Source organism: Spermophilus citellus (assembly GCF_964194105.1).
Source record: "Spermophilus citellus genome assembly, chromosome: 13".
NCBI lineage: Eukaryota > Metazoa > Chordata > Mammalia > Rodentia > Sciuridae > Spermophilus > Spermophilus citellus.
Genome location: NC_138193.1, coordinates 1,988,143 through 2,009,830, shown reverse-complemented (window position 1 = coordinate 2,009,830; position 21,688 = coordinate 1,988,143). Strand labels below are relative to the sequence as shown.

Below are 21,688 nucleotides of genomic sequence, written 5' to 3'. Positions count from 1 at the left end.
AGTGCTTCTACCATCATTATGCCTTTGAAATATTTCTGTTATTCTTTTAATATTGTCAAAATGTGCAGAATGTGAGTGTGTATGTCTGGGTGGGTAGGTAGAGGAGTAATTTTTTTTTAAGAGAAGGACATAAAACATTTGCTTCCTTCTCTTAAAAAATTGGTGTTTTCATAATTAAAATAAGATTTACTGTAAAGGTTTCATCATAAAGATTAATGAAAAAGACTATAAAACCAACCATGTGTGTAGATATGTATATATACAATTATATAACTATATCTACATGCACACTTTTATACTAAGAACTATATCAGTGTCTTTAATTCTTCAAATTTCATTAGCCTAAACTTGTAGAGAATATGTCAGATTATTTTTTCTCACTAAAATCCTTTATTCACTTAATAAAACAAGAATCAGAACTTCCATGTTATGTCAGAAAAAGACCATTCATTTACCAAGTGTTTAAATAATGCCCGACAGAAACATGCAGAATAATTTCACAATGGAAATATCCAGAGTATAAAGAACAAGTTTAAACTCAGGCACATTTTAACTAAGCAATTGATTTCTAAATGGAGCTGCCTTGATTGGGTGTGTAACCACAGGGTTAGAGACCTAAATCATCAAAAAGTCAGAAATCCAAACAGACAACATGACAGAACACAATCTGAGACTAGTGTCCTCTATATTCAATCATGCACCTGTTGATGGTTCCCCAAGTCCCACTCCATGCCCTTTCTCTGTCTTTCCCACAGCCAAGCAGAGGAGATCAAGCAACCTGACCATATGCAGTGTGTGTTGACTTATAAGAAACCCTGGAGAAATTTGCTTGTGTCATTGGTGCATATGAAATGTTGTGACTCATCTAAGACTGGTCCCACCTTATGCACCCAAACAGCACCTAATTAATTCAGTAGACACAGTGTTCCTTACTCTCAGAAGGGTCCATCAAGAACATAAGATATAACCTGTTCCGGCAGAAGGAACTGGCTCATAAACTCATCTTAGAGTTATCCAGTTCCTTGGATTTCCCAATTTTGAAAAAGCGCAGGATTATCTTAGTGTTGCTTTTGCCCACATGTTATGGCTATAATGACAGAAGACTACCGGAGAGTCCAGGATTGATAAAGTGGCTGAGGGACCAAGCAGATGAGGCACATGGAAGTGCTATTTTTTGAGCTCTGTGTCCAAGAAGACCAGAAAAGACACAGTGATGCAAAGATGTGTCAAAACCTCTGAATTGCCTGGTGAAGCACAGCCCTGAGGCTTACATGCAACTTTTGATTGCTCATCTCTTGGTCCTGAGCACAAAGTTCTCCATAGAAGCAGCCCTGTAAGAAAGTCAGGGACAAGGCCCATCATTGGTATTCCATGGGAACAATCCAGGATTGAGAATGACGCACTTGTTACACACTATCCTCCTGCCTCACGTGATCAACTGGAGAAAAAAAATTATGGGGAACCTAGATGTGTTTGAATTGTCATTCTTGGTCAACATTTGTTTCTTTACAATAGTGATAACAAGAGATAGAGGGACACTGTCTTGAAATGCAAAGAAATGTGACATCTTAGTCCTGAGCGTAGGTAAAGAACCCCCTGATGGCTTCAGATTGCACCATGAAGATTTAACCAGCTTTCCTTCCTAAAAGAGGACAGATTTCTGACAGAGGTGGGGTTCCATTTACTGTAACTACTTCACAGAAAGCCACGACTCTGTTTATGGGAGTTCCTAAGTATGGTATGTAAATTTAATATCTGGCAAAATACTGCCACTTAGGGCCCATTTAGCTACTACTAAAAGCAGCCTTCATTAACTATCACTGTGTAACATTTTGGGGAATTTAAACAATATAAACTTTTAAATAGAGGAATGCCCAGCCAACACTATATTAATATGTGTATCACACTTTCTGAATGTTTAACAGACTCTGATCCCCATGAGTCTTTAGGGCCATAATAAATTCAAAAATTTTAATTAAGTTTCCTTTATGCTCTCCAGTCTTTCTTGTAACCTTCATGAAAGTGCCCTTTTAAAAGTACACATGCTATAACAGAATGCTATTTAAAAATCTTTAAAGTGTTTTCTGGGGCTTTTGGACATGAATATTTATGTTGATCCCAATACATTATTCTCTAGCTATCATCTCATGTCACCCAAGATAGGGTGTCCTGGATAAAATGGATGCCCATAAGTGAATCCATTAGAGCTCTATGAAAAGAACTTTACTAGTTGTGGGCATTTAACATGGAAAAACTTGGAAGACTTAGAAAATCCAAGGATTCCAGGAGGAAATACTTGTCCCACATTATAACTTTCTCGTTGCATTCTAGAGTTACAGAAGCTGTTACACACGTAAACGGGATGAGCCTGAGATCTTCTGGGAAATTAGAAACACGGAAGGACCATGTCTACTGAGATGTAAGTTAGCACATAGGAGAACCATCTATCCCTTCTCATAGACTAGTAACAGGGCTCTCAAAATGGACTTTTATTAGATATTGTCAGGACTCAAAGTTTTCAATTACTCCCACTTTGATACTGTAATAAGCCACAGGGGATGTCTGTTATCCAACTTGCTTTCTGCTGAGTAGAATAACTAAAGAGAAGCTGTCAGTGTCTGTAAACCACTCTTGCTCAAGAAAGCAGTCCCGAGAGCATTCTGGAACAAACCAATCCTGAAACAAACAAACAAACAAACAAAAAAAACCCTTTTCCACTAACTCTCCTGACATTCACGGACTCTGCAAGGGAAATAGTATTTAATTAAGCTTCTGTCATTGCCAACAAGTTTTAACTGTACCACTGAGATAGTTTTCGTTTTAATATTGAAATAATAGCATGTTTAATTAAGGTATTCCAAAATGTTTCTATTGTACTATCTTCCTACCAAAATAAGAATAATAATAATCATGTATCAGTGACACAAGTTGAGATTTAAAAACCTGAATATAGCTACCACATTCGGGTGAAAATTTTCCCCTAATTGAATTTCCATCTGAAATTTTTTTTCCTTGCTGTTAAAAAGCCATGCTTTCACACAATTTTATTTAATAATATGGCTTTGTCATGCTGTTGACATCAAACATACTGGTGAAAACAAGGATTGGATTTTTTAAACGTCTGTCAGTACAAAGAATTAGTGAAAATTTAGAGTACATCACTGTCAAGTTTCCAACAGCTGATATAAACCTGCATGGAATCTGTATAAAAGAGATAGGCATGCGTCCCCCACAGCCCGGGCTGGTGGCGCCACAGTTCTGTCCAGTTTGGAAGGAACAAGTCTGTCCCCTGGCTTCTCCTGCCAGGTTGTACCAATTGTTACATGAGTCACCTGCTATCCAAGAGCTGTGGGGTGGACCTGCAGGCCTGGAGGCACAAGGTTGAAAAGCTGAAGCTGAGGAATGTCCTCCCCTTGCCTCCGCAGCCTCGTGATTCTGTGTGGACTTGCCAGTGATGTGGTCTGAGTGAAACAAAGCCTTGCAGGGAAACAAAAGGCCTGTCTGCGGCGCTCTCAGGGGTTGGGCATTTTCTTGGACTGCTCAGGATGGATGATTTATGGTTTTAGAAATTGTCCTGATACGCAGAGTGCAAAGCATTTAGTGGACAATGCAAAGAGGAGATGGGGGACACAAAGGTTGGAAACTATTGCACCTGATCAGATATACGGGGGGATTTTTTGCTGTCAAGATAAAACGTCTGAGGGCTGGGGATGTGGCTCAGGCGGTAGCGCACTCGCCTGTCATGCGTGCGGCCCGGGTTCGATCCTCAGCACCACATACCAACAAAGATGTTGTGTCCGCCGAGAACTAAAAAATAAATATTAAAATTCTCTCTCTCTCTCTCCTCTCTCACTCTCAAAAAAAAAAAAAAAAAAGATAAAACGTCTGAGTGATATTTCAGGCATTCATCATAAAATCCTGGAAACTTAAGGATGAATACATATATAAGTGACACGCTAGGTACTAGACCTCAATTTGGATATTTCTAGATAGAAACCATTTCATTACCCACCCTGACAAAGGGTACCACTGGCATAAGAAAAGGCCAGCCTTTTTGGAGGTATCATACCCATGGTTATACATCTGTTTCTTTTTATATATTCTTTTTTTTGCATCTTTCTCGAGTATTTTTTTAAAATTCCATTTCTATATTCAAAGCAGTAATAAATACTCAATGGCTTTAGAAAGAGAAGAATTCTCAGGGTCACCACTAAATTACAGTTTAAAGACTCAATACTACATTGTCTAAAATCTAGTTTCAAGTATTCTTTTGTGACTTCGAGGACAACAGTAGTACCTTATTGCACATTGATTCTCAAGAGTCACTTTTAAGAGTGTGCGTTGATGGGTTTGGGTGCAGGGCAGTGCACAGCCTGGAAGCCTGGCAGGACCACCTTGCCCTTGCGATGCAAATCCGCCTGGGTGCCCGTGTTCAGGCGCTGCACCAGGAGTTTCTCGTACAGCAGCGGGTGGTAGGCTCCCAGGGTGCAGGCTGCGTCGTAGTACAGCTCATGGTAGTGGCAAAGCTCCGTCTGCCGGACAGATGGGATATATTCGTACACGTGTACTTCTCTGCACATGGACATCATGATGAGGATTCCTGACGTGGAAAGAAAATTAGAACTCAGTGAAGAACTAAGTAAAAGAGACCATTTTGCGGGGAGTGGTAATGACTGACGTGGCTGACTGGCAAGAAACATCTGCTCTGCACTTGCTCTCTTTACACCTGCAATGCTACAACTTCCACTAAATGGAACACATGTAGCCCATGGTGTGCTGAGGCATAGGAAGATGGAACCCTGAAGTTGGGTATGGTGGCGCCCACCTGTAATCCCAGATACTCAGGAAGCCGAGGCAGGAAGATTGCAAGTTTGGAGTCAGCCTACACACTTAGTGAGACCCTGTATTCAAAATGAAAACTAAAAAAAGGACTAGGGATGTAGCTCAGTGGTAAAGCACTTGTGTACCATGCATGAGACCCTGAGTTTCACAAAACAAACAGAAATTTAAAAAACCTTCCAAGTTACTGATCATTTCCTCTCTGTTTCCTGCCAGGACTCCTGGTTTCCTTTCTTATTTCACAGAAAACCTACTTTTCAGCTGCAAATCTTCTGTTGGGCCAGCCCCAAGCTACTGTGATTGAGGTAGGGACAATTGAGAGCAATGAATTGGTGCTTGCTGGATACCTGATATATGGGCACCAACACATGCAAAGCTCCCCCTCCTACTTGGCAATGATAACCTATGAAATTTTTTTCTCTCTTGTGTAAAATCATCTATGAAGAGTTGACGGTGAATGAGGAAGCTCATCTGCCCAGGGACATTAAATTCTCCCTTTATCCCTAGTCTGATGTACATACTCTCTGGAAGTGGAGTTTTCCCAGGTCCATGTTTATGGAGCTGGATAGCTTTGATGCTTTCTAATTGGGACTATATTTTACCACAAGACTGGCTGTTCTCCTTCACCTGGGCATGCATATACTGTGCTGGCTGCATCCAGGGAACCACTAAGGGAGTGCTCTTCCTATCACAAGCATCATTGATTGATACACATGCAGCCCTTCAGTGTTTCAGAGCTCCACATTGGCAGACCCAACCAAAAATATTCTAGAAAAACATGCATCTGTATTGAACATGAATAGGCCTTTAATCTCACCATTATTCCCTAAACAATACAGTATAACAACTACTTATTTGGCACTTACATTTCATTAGGTATTTTAAGTATTCTAGAGATGACTAAAAGCATACAGGAGCATGTGCCTAGATCATATGCAAATGCTATGTCATTGTGTGTAGGTATTTGAGCATCCATCAACTGTGGTGTAAGGGAGATCCTGGAACCAATTCCCCACAGACACTTAGGGATGACTGTATTTATTACATTTTTCCTGCACAATGTCATGAGATGGCTTCAAGGACATCTTTTGCACAAAGGCATCTTATAAACTGGGAATAGAATCATACCCAGAAACCACAGGTATCCGTTACCTGGATGTTTCTATGAGCCATTAACATAACTGCATCTATGGGGACTACAGTCAATTTTGTGTCAGTTGTGACCTTTGCATCCCTGGTTCTTAAACTGGCTGGCTCCCAAAGACAATGTCATACTTAGAAAAATACATTAATCATGCAGTTGGCCCTCCTCCTAAAGTAGTAGTGTTCAAATTTGAGAATGAAAAAGAATGACTTGGGCAGCTTGTTAAAATGCAGTTGCTGGGATTTACCCTCGTCCCCAAAATGTGGGTTCCATTGTTTGTGTTGGGGTATAGGAATCTGATTTTTAAAAAAAATTCCTAAATTATATATAGTGAAGGGCCATTCAGAAAAAAATTCAATTCATCACAGATGAATACATTTGTAAATTATAATATAGACAAATTACCTAGAAAAATTATCACTTATTTGGATGCCATGACTAGGTTGAGTTGCTATAAGTTTCTAAAGACTTTCAATTTCTACATTAATCTAGTTGTAGTCCAATAATACACATTTCTGGACTGTGCTTGTCTTCCAACCAAGCTTTGAGGACCAGGCTGGTACAACAAACATAATCTTTGAAAAATGGGATCTCTGAGCTATCACAGGTAGTCAGACATCCTGCATGTGGACAGTTAATTTAGAAGTGAACTGCTACCCAAATCCAAGTAAGAAGAATCTTTGGTAGTTTCTCAAGATGGCCTTGTTCTTGTCTTGGTCTCAAAGTTACTGGATACTTAAATTTTATTCTAAAAAGTTTTCTAGAGAAAATTATTATTCTTGTTGCTAGCTAATTGCTACATTTCAAATCACATATCCCATAAGACTAGAATAAAAGTTATGTTTTCAATATAATAAGTACACACGTGATTTTCTTTTATAAATACTTCATACCTTAAAATAACTTCAAGAGCTTCACAGATGGAAGAATTTTTCAGTTTGTTCACAATCTGTCCAAACTGAAAGTCAACAGAGGTTAAGAAAGTGTCCTGAGTTATCTGCATAATTCTTCCTGAGTTTTACCTATCTGGTGGTGACTTTGCAACAATGCTTTCCCATTTCACTTTGTATTTCCATATGAACTTGTGGCTTTGTGTTATTCTGAACCTCAGCTGAGAGCATTCTAAAATTTCATTAATAGTAGAATCTTCCCAAAGTCTTTAAATGGCAGTCAACAGTAGTATACTGGATACTGGAATTGGTATGAAAGCACCTTCAAAAGGAAGTTAAAAAAACATTTTGCAACTCATTGGATACAGATGAAAGGTGGACAAAGAGAATTATGGTTCCAAAGGGGAAGATACTCTTTAACATTTAAAAATTTTCCATCATCATGGTTAGTTCATTTGGTATATGCATACTTGGCTTTTTATTTTTCTTAAGGATGCTATTAATATATAAATTTTCATTTAGATTCAGATTCTGTCATTTAATAAATACTGAAAATAATTATTAGATGTGGTTAAATCTGTGCATCAGTTTTCCTAAGAGCTGTTAATTATACATAGCAATACATAAAAACCTGAAGAATAAAATTTCTTGAAACTTTACTAAGTTTCTACTGAAGAAACCTACTAGATGTAAATGTCTGGAAGTGTGTAATAGTGCTTACATGGTTCAGAGTATGAGTGCTAAGGAACAGGTGGGGAGGGGATACTGCAGGCAGACAGGACTGAATTGGTGAAGAGCGGAGCCTTCAAGAGTTATTGGAGTCATCTTCAATTAACTTCAACATTTATCAAGCTAGGCACAGTGCAAATCATTGGGAATTTAGAGAAACTTTCTTTTAAAATATTAAACTAAAGAACTCATCTTTAAATTAAAGATAGGGGCCAGCCTATAACCAGTCTTAGGATATCTGGAGAAAGTATTCTACTTGTCATGCTGAGAAAAACGTTTGATTACTACCATCAGCATCTCTTGGGAAGTGCTAGAATGCTGAGCCTCATCATCCACAAATGACATAAATACCAATAGCACATGGCTTTCAAATGTTCTTTAAATTACCACTGATAACGTACTGTGTGGGGAGTCCCCCAAACATCCCTAAGTTTGATGATCTGCCAGGAAGACCCACAGCATTCGGCACACAGCCATACTTGTGACTATGTTTTATTTGGACAAAGAATACAACACAAAGTCAGCAAAGGTAAAGGTGCATGGTAGTAAGCCAAGGGGAAACTAGGTGCAAGCTTCCAGAACCCTCTTCCCAGGGAAATCACACAGGATGGACTCAATTCCTCCAACAGTGAGCTGCGACATCTACTCCTCGTCCCTCTTGGGTTCATCTGTGCAAATCCTAATCCTTTATGTGAATTAGGAGATAGGGCCTCTGGGGGCGATTAGATCATGAAAGTGGGGTCCTCCTGGATGGAATTAATGTCCTTATGAGAAGACACATCAGAGAGGATCTCTTCCTGTGATGGCACGTGAGGACACAGCAAGAAGAGGTCACCCACACCAACTAACCAAACAAGGTTGCCCGTACCAGCAACCAAATTGGTTCATACCTTGATCTTGGACTTCCTGGTCTCCAGAACCATGAGAAGAGAAATTTCTATTGTTTGTGACACACAGTCTATGTTATTTCTATTACAGCACCCCCAGATGACTCGAACAACAAGACATGAGATATGGCCAACCAGGGAAGCTTGTCAGAGATCTGGTATACAGAGTTTGTACTGGGAGCTTGTCATACAAGCAATCTCAGCCTGGCACATAACAAGATTTCAGTCTCTTAGAAGGAAAGTAAGTGTCCAGCATAACCCATTTTCTTGCATGTAACAGGCATGGAACTTTTCTGAATGCCTAGTTCCTAGATGCCAGCCAAGGGTTAAACTTATAAGCAGGTCTTCCTAAGAATAAGCAGCCAAGTCTGCCAGGTTAATTTTTTTTTCCTGTACTGATCCATATATGCCTAAATTCAAAATATCACCTTACTTCATAATCATTTCCCCATGCTAGACTGACATGGGGAATTCACATCTGGTTAGGCTAAAAATGTTATTGACTTCTTTTTTCATTTCCTCTTTAATATTGGCTCAGGATTATCTAAAATGCAAGGAGAATACAAATCACCACATATCATACAATTCAGTAAAAAATAACTTAAAAATCACTTAAGAGATTTTATGTTAAATAATGTTGTTTACCAACTACCAAAAATTAACTGCTTTTATCACTAACAAAAGTTGTACTGCTTTCAACATGGAATTGGACTTTTTGAAAGGCAAATGAACACTTAAATACATTTTAGTATATTTTTTTCAAGCCAGTCAAATGGGCACTCAGCCACCTATTTAAGATCTTTAAGCAGAATTCAACTAATATTAAGTTTTTATATGGCCAATTTTTACAGATGAGTCCATACAAGGGATTAATTTGAAGAAAAAAATATTGTATTTTCTAGGCAATCATGGCTCAAGAGGCATTCATTTGCCAAACTGTGTTTTTAAATATTGTATCATGCAACATAATTATCAAACCAATTAAAATGCTTTTCAACTGTTCTTAATAAAAATGTCATGTTATATGATTTCAGCACAATAAGCAAGTGGACACTCATTTATTTGCTTTAAAACCTGGATTAAATAGCACTCTTGAACCCATGGTCAGATTATCACAAATTCTGAATGAATAAGGTTCTCTGCAAATCTCTATTTGCAAATAGAGACATATTTTGTATTTTACCAGAATCTGGTACAATCATTGAGCTTAGTTGTACTTACAGAAAAATTATGTTGATTTTTACTTGGCTGCATATTTAAAATAGCATCCCAAATCATTAAGAATAATGGAATTTTCTCCTTGATGAAAATGTTATTTCATCAAATAACAAAATGAGCTATGTGTGTAAAAAGAGCATATTTCAAGTAACAGGAGATAATATCATCTTAAATCAATTCTAATAAACAGTTGAACAAAATTCATATGTGAAGTAAACTGGGCATTTCTGAGAAAGACTGATGGTTCATTGCAAAACAGTTTTCTGAGTGAGTGGTAAAGGTGAGAGGCTAAGTATATTAAATGTGCCAGGTGATTGGAAATCTAGCAGATGTTTTGTGATTTCTCCATAGATTTGATCATAAAGTTAGAAACTATGAGAGCCACACTTAATATTCTTTCAATAAAATAAGTGACTTTATAAGTGACATTTCTAGAAAATATTTGTAATTAAAAGATGGTTTGAGAATTTGAACTTGATGCAGTAAAATAAAAATTTAAAAAGCATCCAGCTCATTAAAGGAAATAAAAATGTAAGAATAATACTGGAAGGCCAGTTTTTAGCTTGTTTATATTGTATTATTTGATTCATTATTTACAGAAAAATGCATTGTTGTTCCTAATCAAACAAATTTGTGGCACATTTTACACAATCACACACAAAAAAGGACATTAAGTGGCTTATTATTTTGTGTTAACACTCTGAGTTTGGATGATATATTGGAAAATTAGATCCCAAAATGCAATATAAAATCGAAAAGAAAGGAAGTTATGACTTGTTGTTAAGCATATTATTCTTGTGTATATATTAAATAGCCCGAAATTATAGTGTTTGCCTCTGTGAATTTCAGAAATATTACTTACAATATAATCAGTAGAGGCTGGCTTTGCAAAAGAGAGTGAGGGTGTTCATGTTTTCTATTATAAAAAATTGGCAACTGTACATTCTAAACAAGCTCCATGTCGACGTGCATGTTGCATGGGAGGCTGGACTGTCTGTCTCGTGGTCCCCCCGGGTTTGCCTGGATACCTTCTGTATGTAGGTAGCAAATGTTAGCCAGGCTTTCTGACCCCAGGTGAGCTCACTCATCTTCTATAAAATTATCTAATATTATGATGGCAAAAGAGAAGCCGTGGGATTCCAGGCAGATCATTCTTTACTCAGCTAGGCTGAAGCAGAATCAAAATGACTTCACCGCACCAAATAACATGGTAAAAATCTCTAGTAGGCAACTAGGGATGAAAGAGAGAAATGCTCCTCATATGTGAACAAGTAGCTGCTAACTGTCTGAGGGTAAGGAACTTAAATTGAAAAAATTACTATGCTTCAAAGAAACCAGTCCTCATCTAAATTACCTTGCTACATCCTTTTAATTTTCAAGATACTCGTGCATCCCAGTAGGTGTATGAATCCTTTTAGAGAAGGGAATAGTATGTAGAATACATCTCCAATGCCATCTACTAGTTATTTCTTTCTGTGAATTGTGAGGACAGATACGGACTCTGATATAGAAATTCAACTAGTTAGTCATTAGGAAAGTGATTATTAGTCAGCACTTCGCCACAATCATCAAAATGCCATAACCTTTGCTCCAATATTAGTACTTCTAGGAATTTATTTTAAGGAATCAGCTTGAAGGAAAGAAAATTTTAGATGTCATATATATATAAAATAAACTTACAAAGTATGTGTTAGTAGATGAATATAGTAATGACTCATCAACATAATTGTTTGATGATATGTCAACCAAAATATTCAACAACTAAAGAGAGGCATAAATTATGATATACCTATCTGATATAATTATATATATCCTCTGTAATAGAAAAGGAAACCAGAGTCTATATTCACCTTGATTATAAGCCTTTAATGAATATGCTGCTTGGAAATACAGTCTTATTTGACCCAGCATAAAGTTTTAGATAAGACCCATCACAACCATAGTAAACAGTAAGTATTAGTTATTGTGATCAGTCACATACAAAACCCAAGGTTAAAAGGACTGTTTGAGTTATAAGCCAATTAACTGGGGTTTAGAGATGCTAAGTAGCTTGCTCAAGCTCAAACTGCTCTTTGGGCCAAGATTTGATTCTTCAGAGTTCATGGTTTTAATCACAATGCACATGCCAAGTGATAGATTGAGGAGGGAGCCATCCTATGCATGGGACTAGTTACATGGAAGTTAAGAATTCAAGAGAAAGACCTCAGCCTCACACTCTCTGCTTCACTCATTTGCTCAACAAACATTTACTGTGTGTTTGTTCTGTGGTGTCGCTTGCTGAGACAGGGTGAGGTCATCACACCAGTGTTAAAGCCTCAATGTGGTCAAGACTTGGAAGACATAATAAACGAAAACCAAGATGTCAGTTCCAGGCAGTGTGTGGGGGTTATTTCGTATTTAAAAATGTTTAAACATTTAGTTAATAAACTTATTGCCTTGCTTTTTAGAAAGACTACAAAGTTCTAGGAGATTCCTCAAAAAAGTTGCAAAGAGGGCTGGGGATCTAGCTCAGTCAGTAGAGTGCTTGCCTAGCATGCACAAGGCCATGGGTTCAATCCTCAGTACCTCCAAAATAAATAAATAAATGAAATAAAAAATAAGTTCCAAAGAAAAGCTATTGAGCCAAGATAGTCATTCTCTTCTCTAGGGTTTGGTTAGGCCTTGGACCCAAATCTTTGTATGGATTTAAAAAAAAAAATCTGTAAACCTCCCCAAACTTACATGTTAATATTATGGGATTTCTTAAAAACTTAAGTCATATTTCACTTACCTTATTACTGAAGGTCAAAATGCATATGAAAAGTTATTTAAAAATGTCTTGAAAAATAATGATCAGTAATCAATGTGCAACATTTTGAGTTAGGTTTCCATGTTTAAGTTCAATGAATATTCATTTCTTAATAGTGATTTTTCAAAATATTTTGCAGATTTCTTAGCAATAATAGGGTCTCAATGTTTAAAAAAGTAGAAAACATGATTTAAAAATATCATTTTAGAAATTTGAAAGGACTAACTTAAGTGTACATTATAGATATTAAAATTTTAATGAGTATCTTATTAATATTAAAGTGAATGTATAAAGGGAGAATTCATTTAAAATAAATATAGGTTTGTATTATGCAAAAATTTAATGGTTCACACACATTCCCTAATTCAGTTATTATTTTAAAAGCATACTAAATTACATATAAGATTTGATAAATTCCTATGTATGTGAATTACAAACTTCTGAAATGAGATGTTTTCCCAACAATAAATTTTGATGAAAAGGTATTTAGATTTTGCTTCCGTCACATGATTAATGTGTTCTTCAAATCCTACAACTTTTGTTGTTTCTCTTGAAGCAGAAAAGGAAACTTATAATAATTTTCAGAAAACATAAGAATTTATTTAGTTGCAAACTAAGTATTTCTGTCCAAATTTGATTTCACTAGGAAATCTGATTTTATTCCTCATTGGGAATGCTACTATACATGTTCTGCAGCAGAGGAAAGACTTAACCCTGCCCTAGGGTACTGAGATAAATTCTGATACCCAAATATCCCCACTCCCATTAATAAAGAACACACAGACTGATAAACCCAGCAGAAATTCCTTCTAAACTCTTTTTCTCTTCAACATTTATTGCTTCCTCTTTTCCCAGCAGACACACACACACACACACACACACACACACACACATGCACACACACACAAACACATCCTCATCCAACAAGACATAACCCCATGATTTGCGAGCCATCAAGGAGACAGTTGGTAGTGGGCTAGGGTTTGCTAAGGAAGGTGTAAAAAAAATGTTAGCCTTCTAGAATAGAAGGTATTGGATGAAATGTCTTAGTAGTCAATTCAGGCTACTCTAAAATTGAGTGACAGAGGCTGAGGAGACCAAGATCAAAGTATCAATAGATTCAGTGTCTAATGAGGGCTTTGCTTCCTGGTTCAGGGATGGCTCTTTTTGGTGCATCTGCACATGGTGGCAGAGGTTAATGAACCTTTGGGAGCCTCTTGTATGAGGACATTAATTCCAACCATGATGGCTAAACCTTCCTAACCTAATCACTTCTTAAGACCCAACCTGGTACCACCATCACTTTGGGGGGTTGTTATGGCTTGAGTATGAAGGGTTCCCTGGAAAACTCATGTGTTGGAAACATGATATCCAATGTAGCAATGTTCAGAGGTGAAATGATGAGATTGTGAAAGCTGTGACCTCATCAGTGGATCAGTCCAATTGATGGATTAATAATTGGAATGGACGAACTTGGTAACTGTAGGCAGGTGGGGCATGGCTGGAGTAAGTAGCTCACTGGGGCATGCCCTTGGGAATATTTTGTCCCTGGCTCTTCACTCTTTCCTCTGCCATAGCTGAGGTGTTTTCCTCCACTGTCCCCTTCTGCCATTATGTTCTGCCTCACTCAGGCACAGAGCAAAGGAGGAGGCCAACCATGGACCGAGCCTCAAACTGTGAGCCTGAAAGAAACTTTTCTTATTCTAGATTGTTCTTGTCTGGTATTTGGAAAGTGATGAAAACTGACTCATATAGAAGGTGAGGATTTTGCCATATGAATTTAGAGAGGATGTAAACATTTAGTTCATTGCACCAAATCATCCCACCAAATGTTGTGGAGAGGATGGTTTTCTGAAATCAATGGGAGTAGGTTTCCTAACTTATAACCCATTAATTAGTATTCCCAATAAAATGAGATATAGAAAAAAACAGAAGTTCACTTTTAAAAATGACATTTACAAGCAGCTATTATGTATGCCATTTCACAATAATTTTTAAGAACATAAAATCTGTTTATTAATAATGGCAATAAATTTTATAGCTATGTCTTCAAAAGAAATGAAATGCATAATTGCATTTGTAGTTAAAAATCTGGAATGTAGGGTTTAATGCTACACAATTTCAAAGAGAAAGATCAATGTTATATTTTTAATGATACTGTCTTAATAACATTGTTAATAATATAATAATAAATAATAATAATAATATAATTTTTAATAACATTGTTTTAACTAAACACAAATAAAAATAATCATTCCACTTGTGATTCAACATTTAACAAAGACGTGATCAATATGAATAAGTGATGAGCAGGAATCCTGAGTCCTCTCACTGAGGCCGGTGCACATCACTTTGTTGGGACATATACCAATATGTCTACCTGTCAACTAGATTTCTAGTGTTCTGAGATTTTTAAAAAGCTAAAAACATCGTTTCCAAAGTGTGGTCTTAGGACTAGCATCATCACCAGTTGAAAACTTGTTGGAAATGAAAATTCTCACCACCTCCACCTACTCAGAATCACTTAGTAATCTGGTTTAAAACGCTGTCATAGACACCCTCAAAATTGGCTCTGAATGGTTTCTGCCTGCTAATCATGCCTCCATGTAATTTCCTTCCCACAAGGGAGCTGACTTATTTAATGAATAGCATATAACAAATCTGATGGTTTATGGCATCATTAAAACACTGTTACTTCCTCTTTGCTCTTTCTCTCAGATTTCCTGCTCTTGGGAAGCCAGCACCATGTTATAAGGGTGCCCAAGCAGCCTGGTGGCGTGAGGAACTGAGGCCTCCAGTCAACAGCCCTATCAACAAACCATTTTGGAAGCACAGACCATCCAGCCTGGTCCAGAGGGCTCAATTGTAACCTCATGAGACTTTGCAAGCCAGAATCATCCAGTCACTCAGCTCCTGGATTCCTGACCCACAGAAACTCTGTAAAGGTGACACATGCTTATTGTCTTTAGTAGCTAAGTTTTGCTTTGCAGTGAAAAGCATACACTTCATGGGCAACTGTGATGCACGATAACCTTTGAGGACCATGGAGCTAGAACATGCATTCATGGATGGTTAAATCCACAGGTGTGGAACCCACAGATGAGGAGGGCCAACTGTACTTACTTTGCTTTGTTTTTCAACTACTTGCCACATTGAGAATAAAAACACAGTGATGGCCAGAGTAGATACTGCCCAGCCCTTTTCGCATCCTGCTCCTTTCCATGCATTTGTCACAGTTTGTAATTACCTTTCATTTATGCACACATACCTGTGCATCATGGTCCCCACCTCCTCCACTTCACTGCATGTTCCAAGGGGCAGGACCTTTGCTTGGTACACAGGAGGTGCTCAATTAGTATCCACTTGGTGGATGACTCCTTTCTCACTGAATTGAGCCTCTTGAACAGTACCAATCACACTACATTTAAGGGGCATCTCTCTGGGAACCTAACTTCCCTATTGAATCCATTTCCATAAAAAGAAATGTCTTTCATGTTCAAAACAGCCAACTTTTAGAGTTCCTTTATTTTGCATACATAGATCCTTAAAAGCATATAAGAAAATGTAGGCGATAGGTTTGGAAATATAAGTCACCAGATCAGAGACAATTTTTCACACCTGAATGAACATGTCAGTGAAGAAAGTAATTCTCACAGCTTTTTCTGGAGCAAAGACCTATGTGGGTGGGTCCAGCAGGAGGTGAGGGATGCTGCCAAGCTGTTCTGTGAACAAGGACCCACCCTGGCCTGGCGACCTGTGTACCAAGGGCACAATGTTGGACTGTGCAAACATTCTCATCCCTCCTAATAGCTCTACCATGGGTTCTTTTGTTTAGAAGCGGATGTTAGAGGTGAGAGTGCGTGGATATGATGACTACTGAGACAACAGGTCAATACTTTTCAACATGACCTTCAAACGTGAAGAGGCATTTGGAAAATACTTTTTGATTAAAAAACAAAACAAAACTCATTGATCTTTAAAAGTTGTTATGGCAGACAGATTGAGATGTGGGTGACATCATTCAACTGCTATTGAAAATGTCAGATAAATGATAAAACAGACTGTGGCTCTCAGCCTGTTTCTGATCAAGACCAAAGAAGAGAACAAAGGCTACAACAGCATTAGGGAACATACTCAGGGGGTGCTGTTAAAGCTCACCCAGGCTGCCTCTACTGCCCATCCTTAGTGAGAGCTCTCATACAACCATGGTGAGGCTCAAGAGGAGGAGGGGAATTTATCAAAGTCAGACTATGGCTTCTATTGTATCTTCAATCCGCCCATACAGCACAGCCTGCTGAGTGGGCACTTATCAACTTGCTGTTTTTCTTTCATTGGTAAAACTTAACAGTACTGCCCTGCACAACTTTCTGTGACAATGGCAGAGTTCTCTATGCGCACCGTCTGATATGCAAGCCACCAAGAACACGTGGTTGAGGACTGGAAATGGAGCTACTGGGGCTCAGAAACAATTTATCCTCTTGTCTAATTTGGATTAATTGAGATTTTAAATAGTCACATGTGGCTAATAGCTGCTGTATTGGATGAGGCAGTGCTAGAAAATAATAACGATTGTACATTGTCAAGATACCTTATCTGTCTAACGATTTTATTATTATTATTCCCATTCCTTGCCTGAGGATATCAAAGAACAAAGAATGAAGCAACTTGACCAAAGTCGAAAGCTAGCAAGTGGCATAGAAGGATTGAAACTCACACTTAGGTATCCCTGACTTACAGTCTTGCAATGACATTGAATTGCAATTTCCTTTTCATGCAAAGGAAACCTTAAAGGTAATCATGAGCCTTTGCAAGCTCCAGACTCTAGGGAAATAGCAATCAAAGGAAGCTGGTCCTATGTGGCATGATTTCCTTCAACAAAATGTGTGGGCAAGTACTTTTCTTGCCAATAACAACATAACTTTTGAATTTTTAAAACTACATATCAATAATAATTATATCTGACAGTCCCCCCCCTTTGTCCTAATCAAACATTATTCACACGAATTCAAGGTGACAATATGAAAAGAAGTCTTTATAAAACTTGTGCCACATTCTATTATGCTGTCCAAGCATTACTCTCTCCTGTTTACCCTTTGCTGACAAACCAGATAATACTTTCTCTCCTAAATCAAAAGGATCCTATGAAACTACACAAAAGATAAAGAATTTGGAATTTCATGGGTGATTTGGAAACAAAGAGTTTCAAACATGGCTTTAAAGAAGGGGGAGAAATAAGACTTAAGGAAAATAATATGCAGTCCTATTGTAAATTTTTCTTCTGGAGTCCTACGTAAAACATTTCACATTATTACAATAGTATAAACCCACTCCAAAATGTGCAAGCCTGAAAGCCTTTCTTCCAGATATATGTGTATCCTGCATTCATAACCAAACAAGCATTATCTCCCTAAATCTCTCTTCTATTCATAGGGACCTTTGCGTAGCCCAAGAGTGGATCAGCGAGGTAAATTCATTGAAATTGGGATAGCAACAAAACCAATATCCTTTGGTTTTCCTGTAGTCTTCCTATCATTTTGGGGATCTAAGACATGCCTCAATATTGACAACTTGGATAAAATCAAATAAATAATTGGTGATAAGCTGAAACATAAAGAAATGGAGCAAAACCACAAATTTTGAGGTCTAACACCTGGCTGAAAATATATAGGCTAAGTGTGATTATCTTGATATATATAAAATCCATTCTTGGATTAGAGCTAGTGGACTCTCCAGTTAAGAGAACTCTATGTGATACTAAAACTAGTCTCATCAAAGTTCTTACCTACCAGTAATCTTAAAATACACCGTACCGTCTTAGGGTCACAGATTCAGCTCCTCAGTCTGGCATCCCATAAGCAACTGAATGGGAGTGAGTAGTGAATTAAAGAGACTCATAAATTCCTGGACATCTTTCTCTTGCTTCTCATCAAGGGGTAGGGTCTATGTTGCTTCCCCATGAACTTGGTAAACTCTGAGATCGCTTTGATCAACTGAATAGCACGCTTGACATGGTGCAAGTCTCCAGGCATTGCCTTTAAGAACATGACAACCTCTGTTTCCTGTCTTTTAGAAGACTCTCCCTAGGATCTTGAGCTGCCATTTTAAGAATTCTAATTACCTTGGGACCACCATGAAAGAGAATGCAGGCTCATGCTCAACAGTCCCAGCTGGGGTCTGGTTTTAGCTCTCCCTGCCAAGGGGCTAGACCTGCAATTGCAACTATTCCACGAAGCATTGAGTACCAGGTGACTCCATCAACACTATATGGAACAGAAAATCATCCAGGCTGGCCCATGCTGATCCACAAAATCATGGGAGAAAATAAAGTATTTATTGCATTATACCTTGAAATTTTGGAGGTGTTTGTTTATATGGTAATAGATAACTGGAAAAGAGTATTTCTCATTTCCTTGGCCTAATCTCTAAATACACCTGTTAATTGCTCTACTATCTAACCTGACTATGTTTATTAAATACGAGGTCCTGCCCAATTATTACAATTTTTAATATACACATACCAATGAAACCAGAAGATGGAGGGTTTGGCTGAATCTTCTCCTTGGTATTCTCCTGGATAATGTCCCAAAGCTGCCATATAAATTTAGGATGAAGTATGTAAAATGGTTGCGTTGGATTTCTCTGACGGTGTTGAATATATGGCGTGAATAGGTTGTAATCTGGCTTCTTGTACCACTAAGGAAAAACACACACACACACACAAACACACGCAATCAGGTACAGGTAACTACAGTGTAAAAAGGAGACAGAACAGCATGCAAGCAAGTGGATGTAGATGCTGAGGGTCCAGGTTGGCGATAGAGGGAGCATGGAGGACCGTGACTTATCATGGTTATAGATACTTCCTAAGGAACAAGTATGAAGCAAGACCAGGGTTCTAGTTCTGGCAGAGATGATGCTTTGCTTTTTAACAAAATGAGAGAAAAAAAAGATAAATCAGAGGTTATTAGGCTTTTGCAAAGGGTCAGATGATAAACACCTGAAACTCCGTGAGTGGTCTCTGTGGCTATTACTAAGTGCTAATGGTAGCATTGATTAAGACAGGTGGTTGCCAGATTTAGCCAGCCATAGTTTGCTGATCTTTGTCATGAAGAGTGTGTTTCAAAAAATAAATTTTCCCAATTTTATCTATAGTGACAAAGTGGACCATGGCCCCCAGGGCCCAGGAGCAGGGATGCGAAGACTGACTGGGATGGAATGACATGGGAACTCTTGGGGTGATGGAACTGTTCCCTTTCTTGATTATGATGGTGGATATATGAGTGCATACATTTGTTAATATTCATGAGAATGTGCATTTGCACTTATTGTAGGTATACTGTATAAAAAAAAAAGCAGTAAGGTTGGATTAAAAAGGATCTTCAGAAGTGTGTCAGGTGCCACCATAAAATGCAGCTTGGAGAAGATGTGTGGGAAAAGGCTTAGCTCTAATGGCCCTGAGAGCACTGTGCTCACTCTCAAGTAGATGCCATGGGTATACCATGGGGGTATAGGAAGATCCCAAGTCATTGTCCAAAGCTGAAACATTTCTGTGGTTTTAAATTGGGGGTCTGATGGACAGATTGTGAAAAATTTTTCTGCAGGTGATTCTGATTTGCACCTATTATTACGATGTGGTGGCAATCAATGTCCAGCCTCAGTCTCAAGATGGATGGTGACCCGCACTCCTTCAGGAGGGAGTCATTCTGTCTTGGATAGCTTTCTTAGAATGTTACCTGTTAGAGCCCTCAATACCTGGCCTCCACATTCATCTTAATGAATTAAGTCCCAAGTTTTCAATTTTGTGAATATTTCAATGAAATTAGATGGGTACATTAAAATAGGTTGGAAATCAGAAGATGATACTTACATTAATTAATATTAAGTGACATTATTATACTATAATATAGTTATATTCTTCCCATTAGTGTTTTTATTATTCAATCACATTATTTATTATATAATTATATATTATATGCTACAGTTAAGTTTTTACAGGTGTTGCCCATCTAAATGATAACACAATGGGTTAAGGAAGTTGCAGGCTCTCTGGTCATGGCAAAAACAAGTTAAAGACATTTGCATAGTTGATAACATACCTTGCTAGGCTAAACATTGTCCACCTTTTCCAACCCTCACTAAAAACGAAGCTCACTGGCTTTTCATTCAAAGCTCCATTAAAAGTTGCTAGCTGTTTGCTTAGGTAGATGATGATTTGCCAGAAGGTCCCAAATGCAGCCTGCTTATATTTTGATGACTAGTAATAAACTTGTTTCAGCTCTATTGCATAAAATTTAACAGGTTCAGAAGCAGAAGGCAAAGAGGAACACTCAAGGAAAACCTGGAACAGGCTCTATTTGAATAACAATGAGCTGTGGATGCACAAAATTTAGATTTTCTTGCTAACCACTTTTAATTTATTTCCAAAGGTCTTGCAACCACTCTGAGGGGGATGTCTTCCGGTCACATTAGAACCAGTGTAAGTTTAATCAGCCCAACCTTTAGTTTAGCTAGGAATTTCTGAGCCTTAAGATATGTACATCTTTCTTCCATTCCTCCAGAACAAAAGCAATTTAGCATTTGATGGATAATGTTCAAGTGTACTACCATACCTGGGCATCAACATGTGTGCACACCTATGTGCTCAATTAGGACCCATGATCAATTTCATTTTGTTGACTGCAATTCTTGACCCGCTCCCATGATTTATCAGTCCGAGGCCCTGTCTGACCACAGGGGTCAGGGCATCAGGGAAACACTTACCAGGTTAAGATTTGCGGAGTAAGGAGCTGGGTCCCAGGCCACCAAAATGACGTCTTTATACAAAGAACTGTCAATGAAGTTATGACTGGGGTTGGTCAGAATCTGCAAGCACATAGGAAAAAAAAGTTCACATGCAGCCAGTGTTTACTACTTCAAAAGCATACTTTTTAAAAAGAGCTCAAAATTTAAAAGAGGGATCCAGAGCAAGGATAAAACGGCTTTCTATTTGCCTTTGGGAGAGGGAGAGAGGCTTCCATTGCACACTCAGGCACTTAAAGAATGTTTAGGGAAATGAGAGTTTTTTTTTTTTTAAATATCAGTTTACATTTTTCAACTCTGCACCATAGCTAGTGGCCTGAGCTCTTGCCCCTGGAACACAGAACTCCCCGGCTAATTCAAGTCCCCTGACCCTCTCTATAATAGCCTCCACGTG

The 21,688-nt window shown here is 38.1% G+C and overlaps 1 protein-coding gene across 1 annotated transcript in view; it reads right to left on the bottom strand.

Annotated features, from left to right (window-relative positions):
* Positions 1 to 4,328: 4,328 nt before the first annotated feature.
* Positions 4,329 to 21,688, bottom strand: part of ST6GAL2 (ST6 beta-galactoside alpha-2,6-sialyltransferase 2) — a gene marked incomplete at its 3' end in the record, with an annotated part of 73,639 nt that continues 56,279 nt past the window's right edge. The window contains exons 4-6 of the mRNA XM_081265482.1: positions 21,256 to 21,357; positions 19,014 to 19,188; positions 4,329 to 4,600 (exon numbers count right to left, since the gene is read on the bottom strand). Of these exons, the coding sequence (XP_081121608.1) occupies positions 4,329 to 4,600; positions 19,014 to 19,188; positions 21,256 to 21,357 (549 nt within the window). The remainder of the gene's footprint in view (positions 4,601 to 19,013; positions 19,189 to 21,255; positions 21,358 to 21,688) is intronic.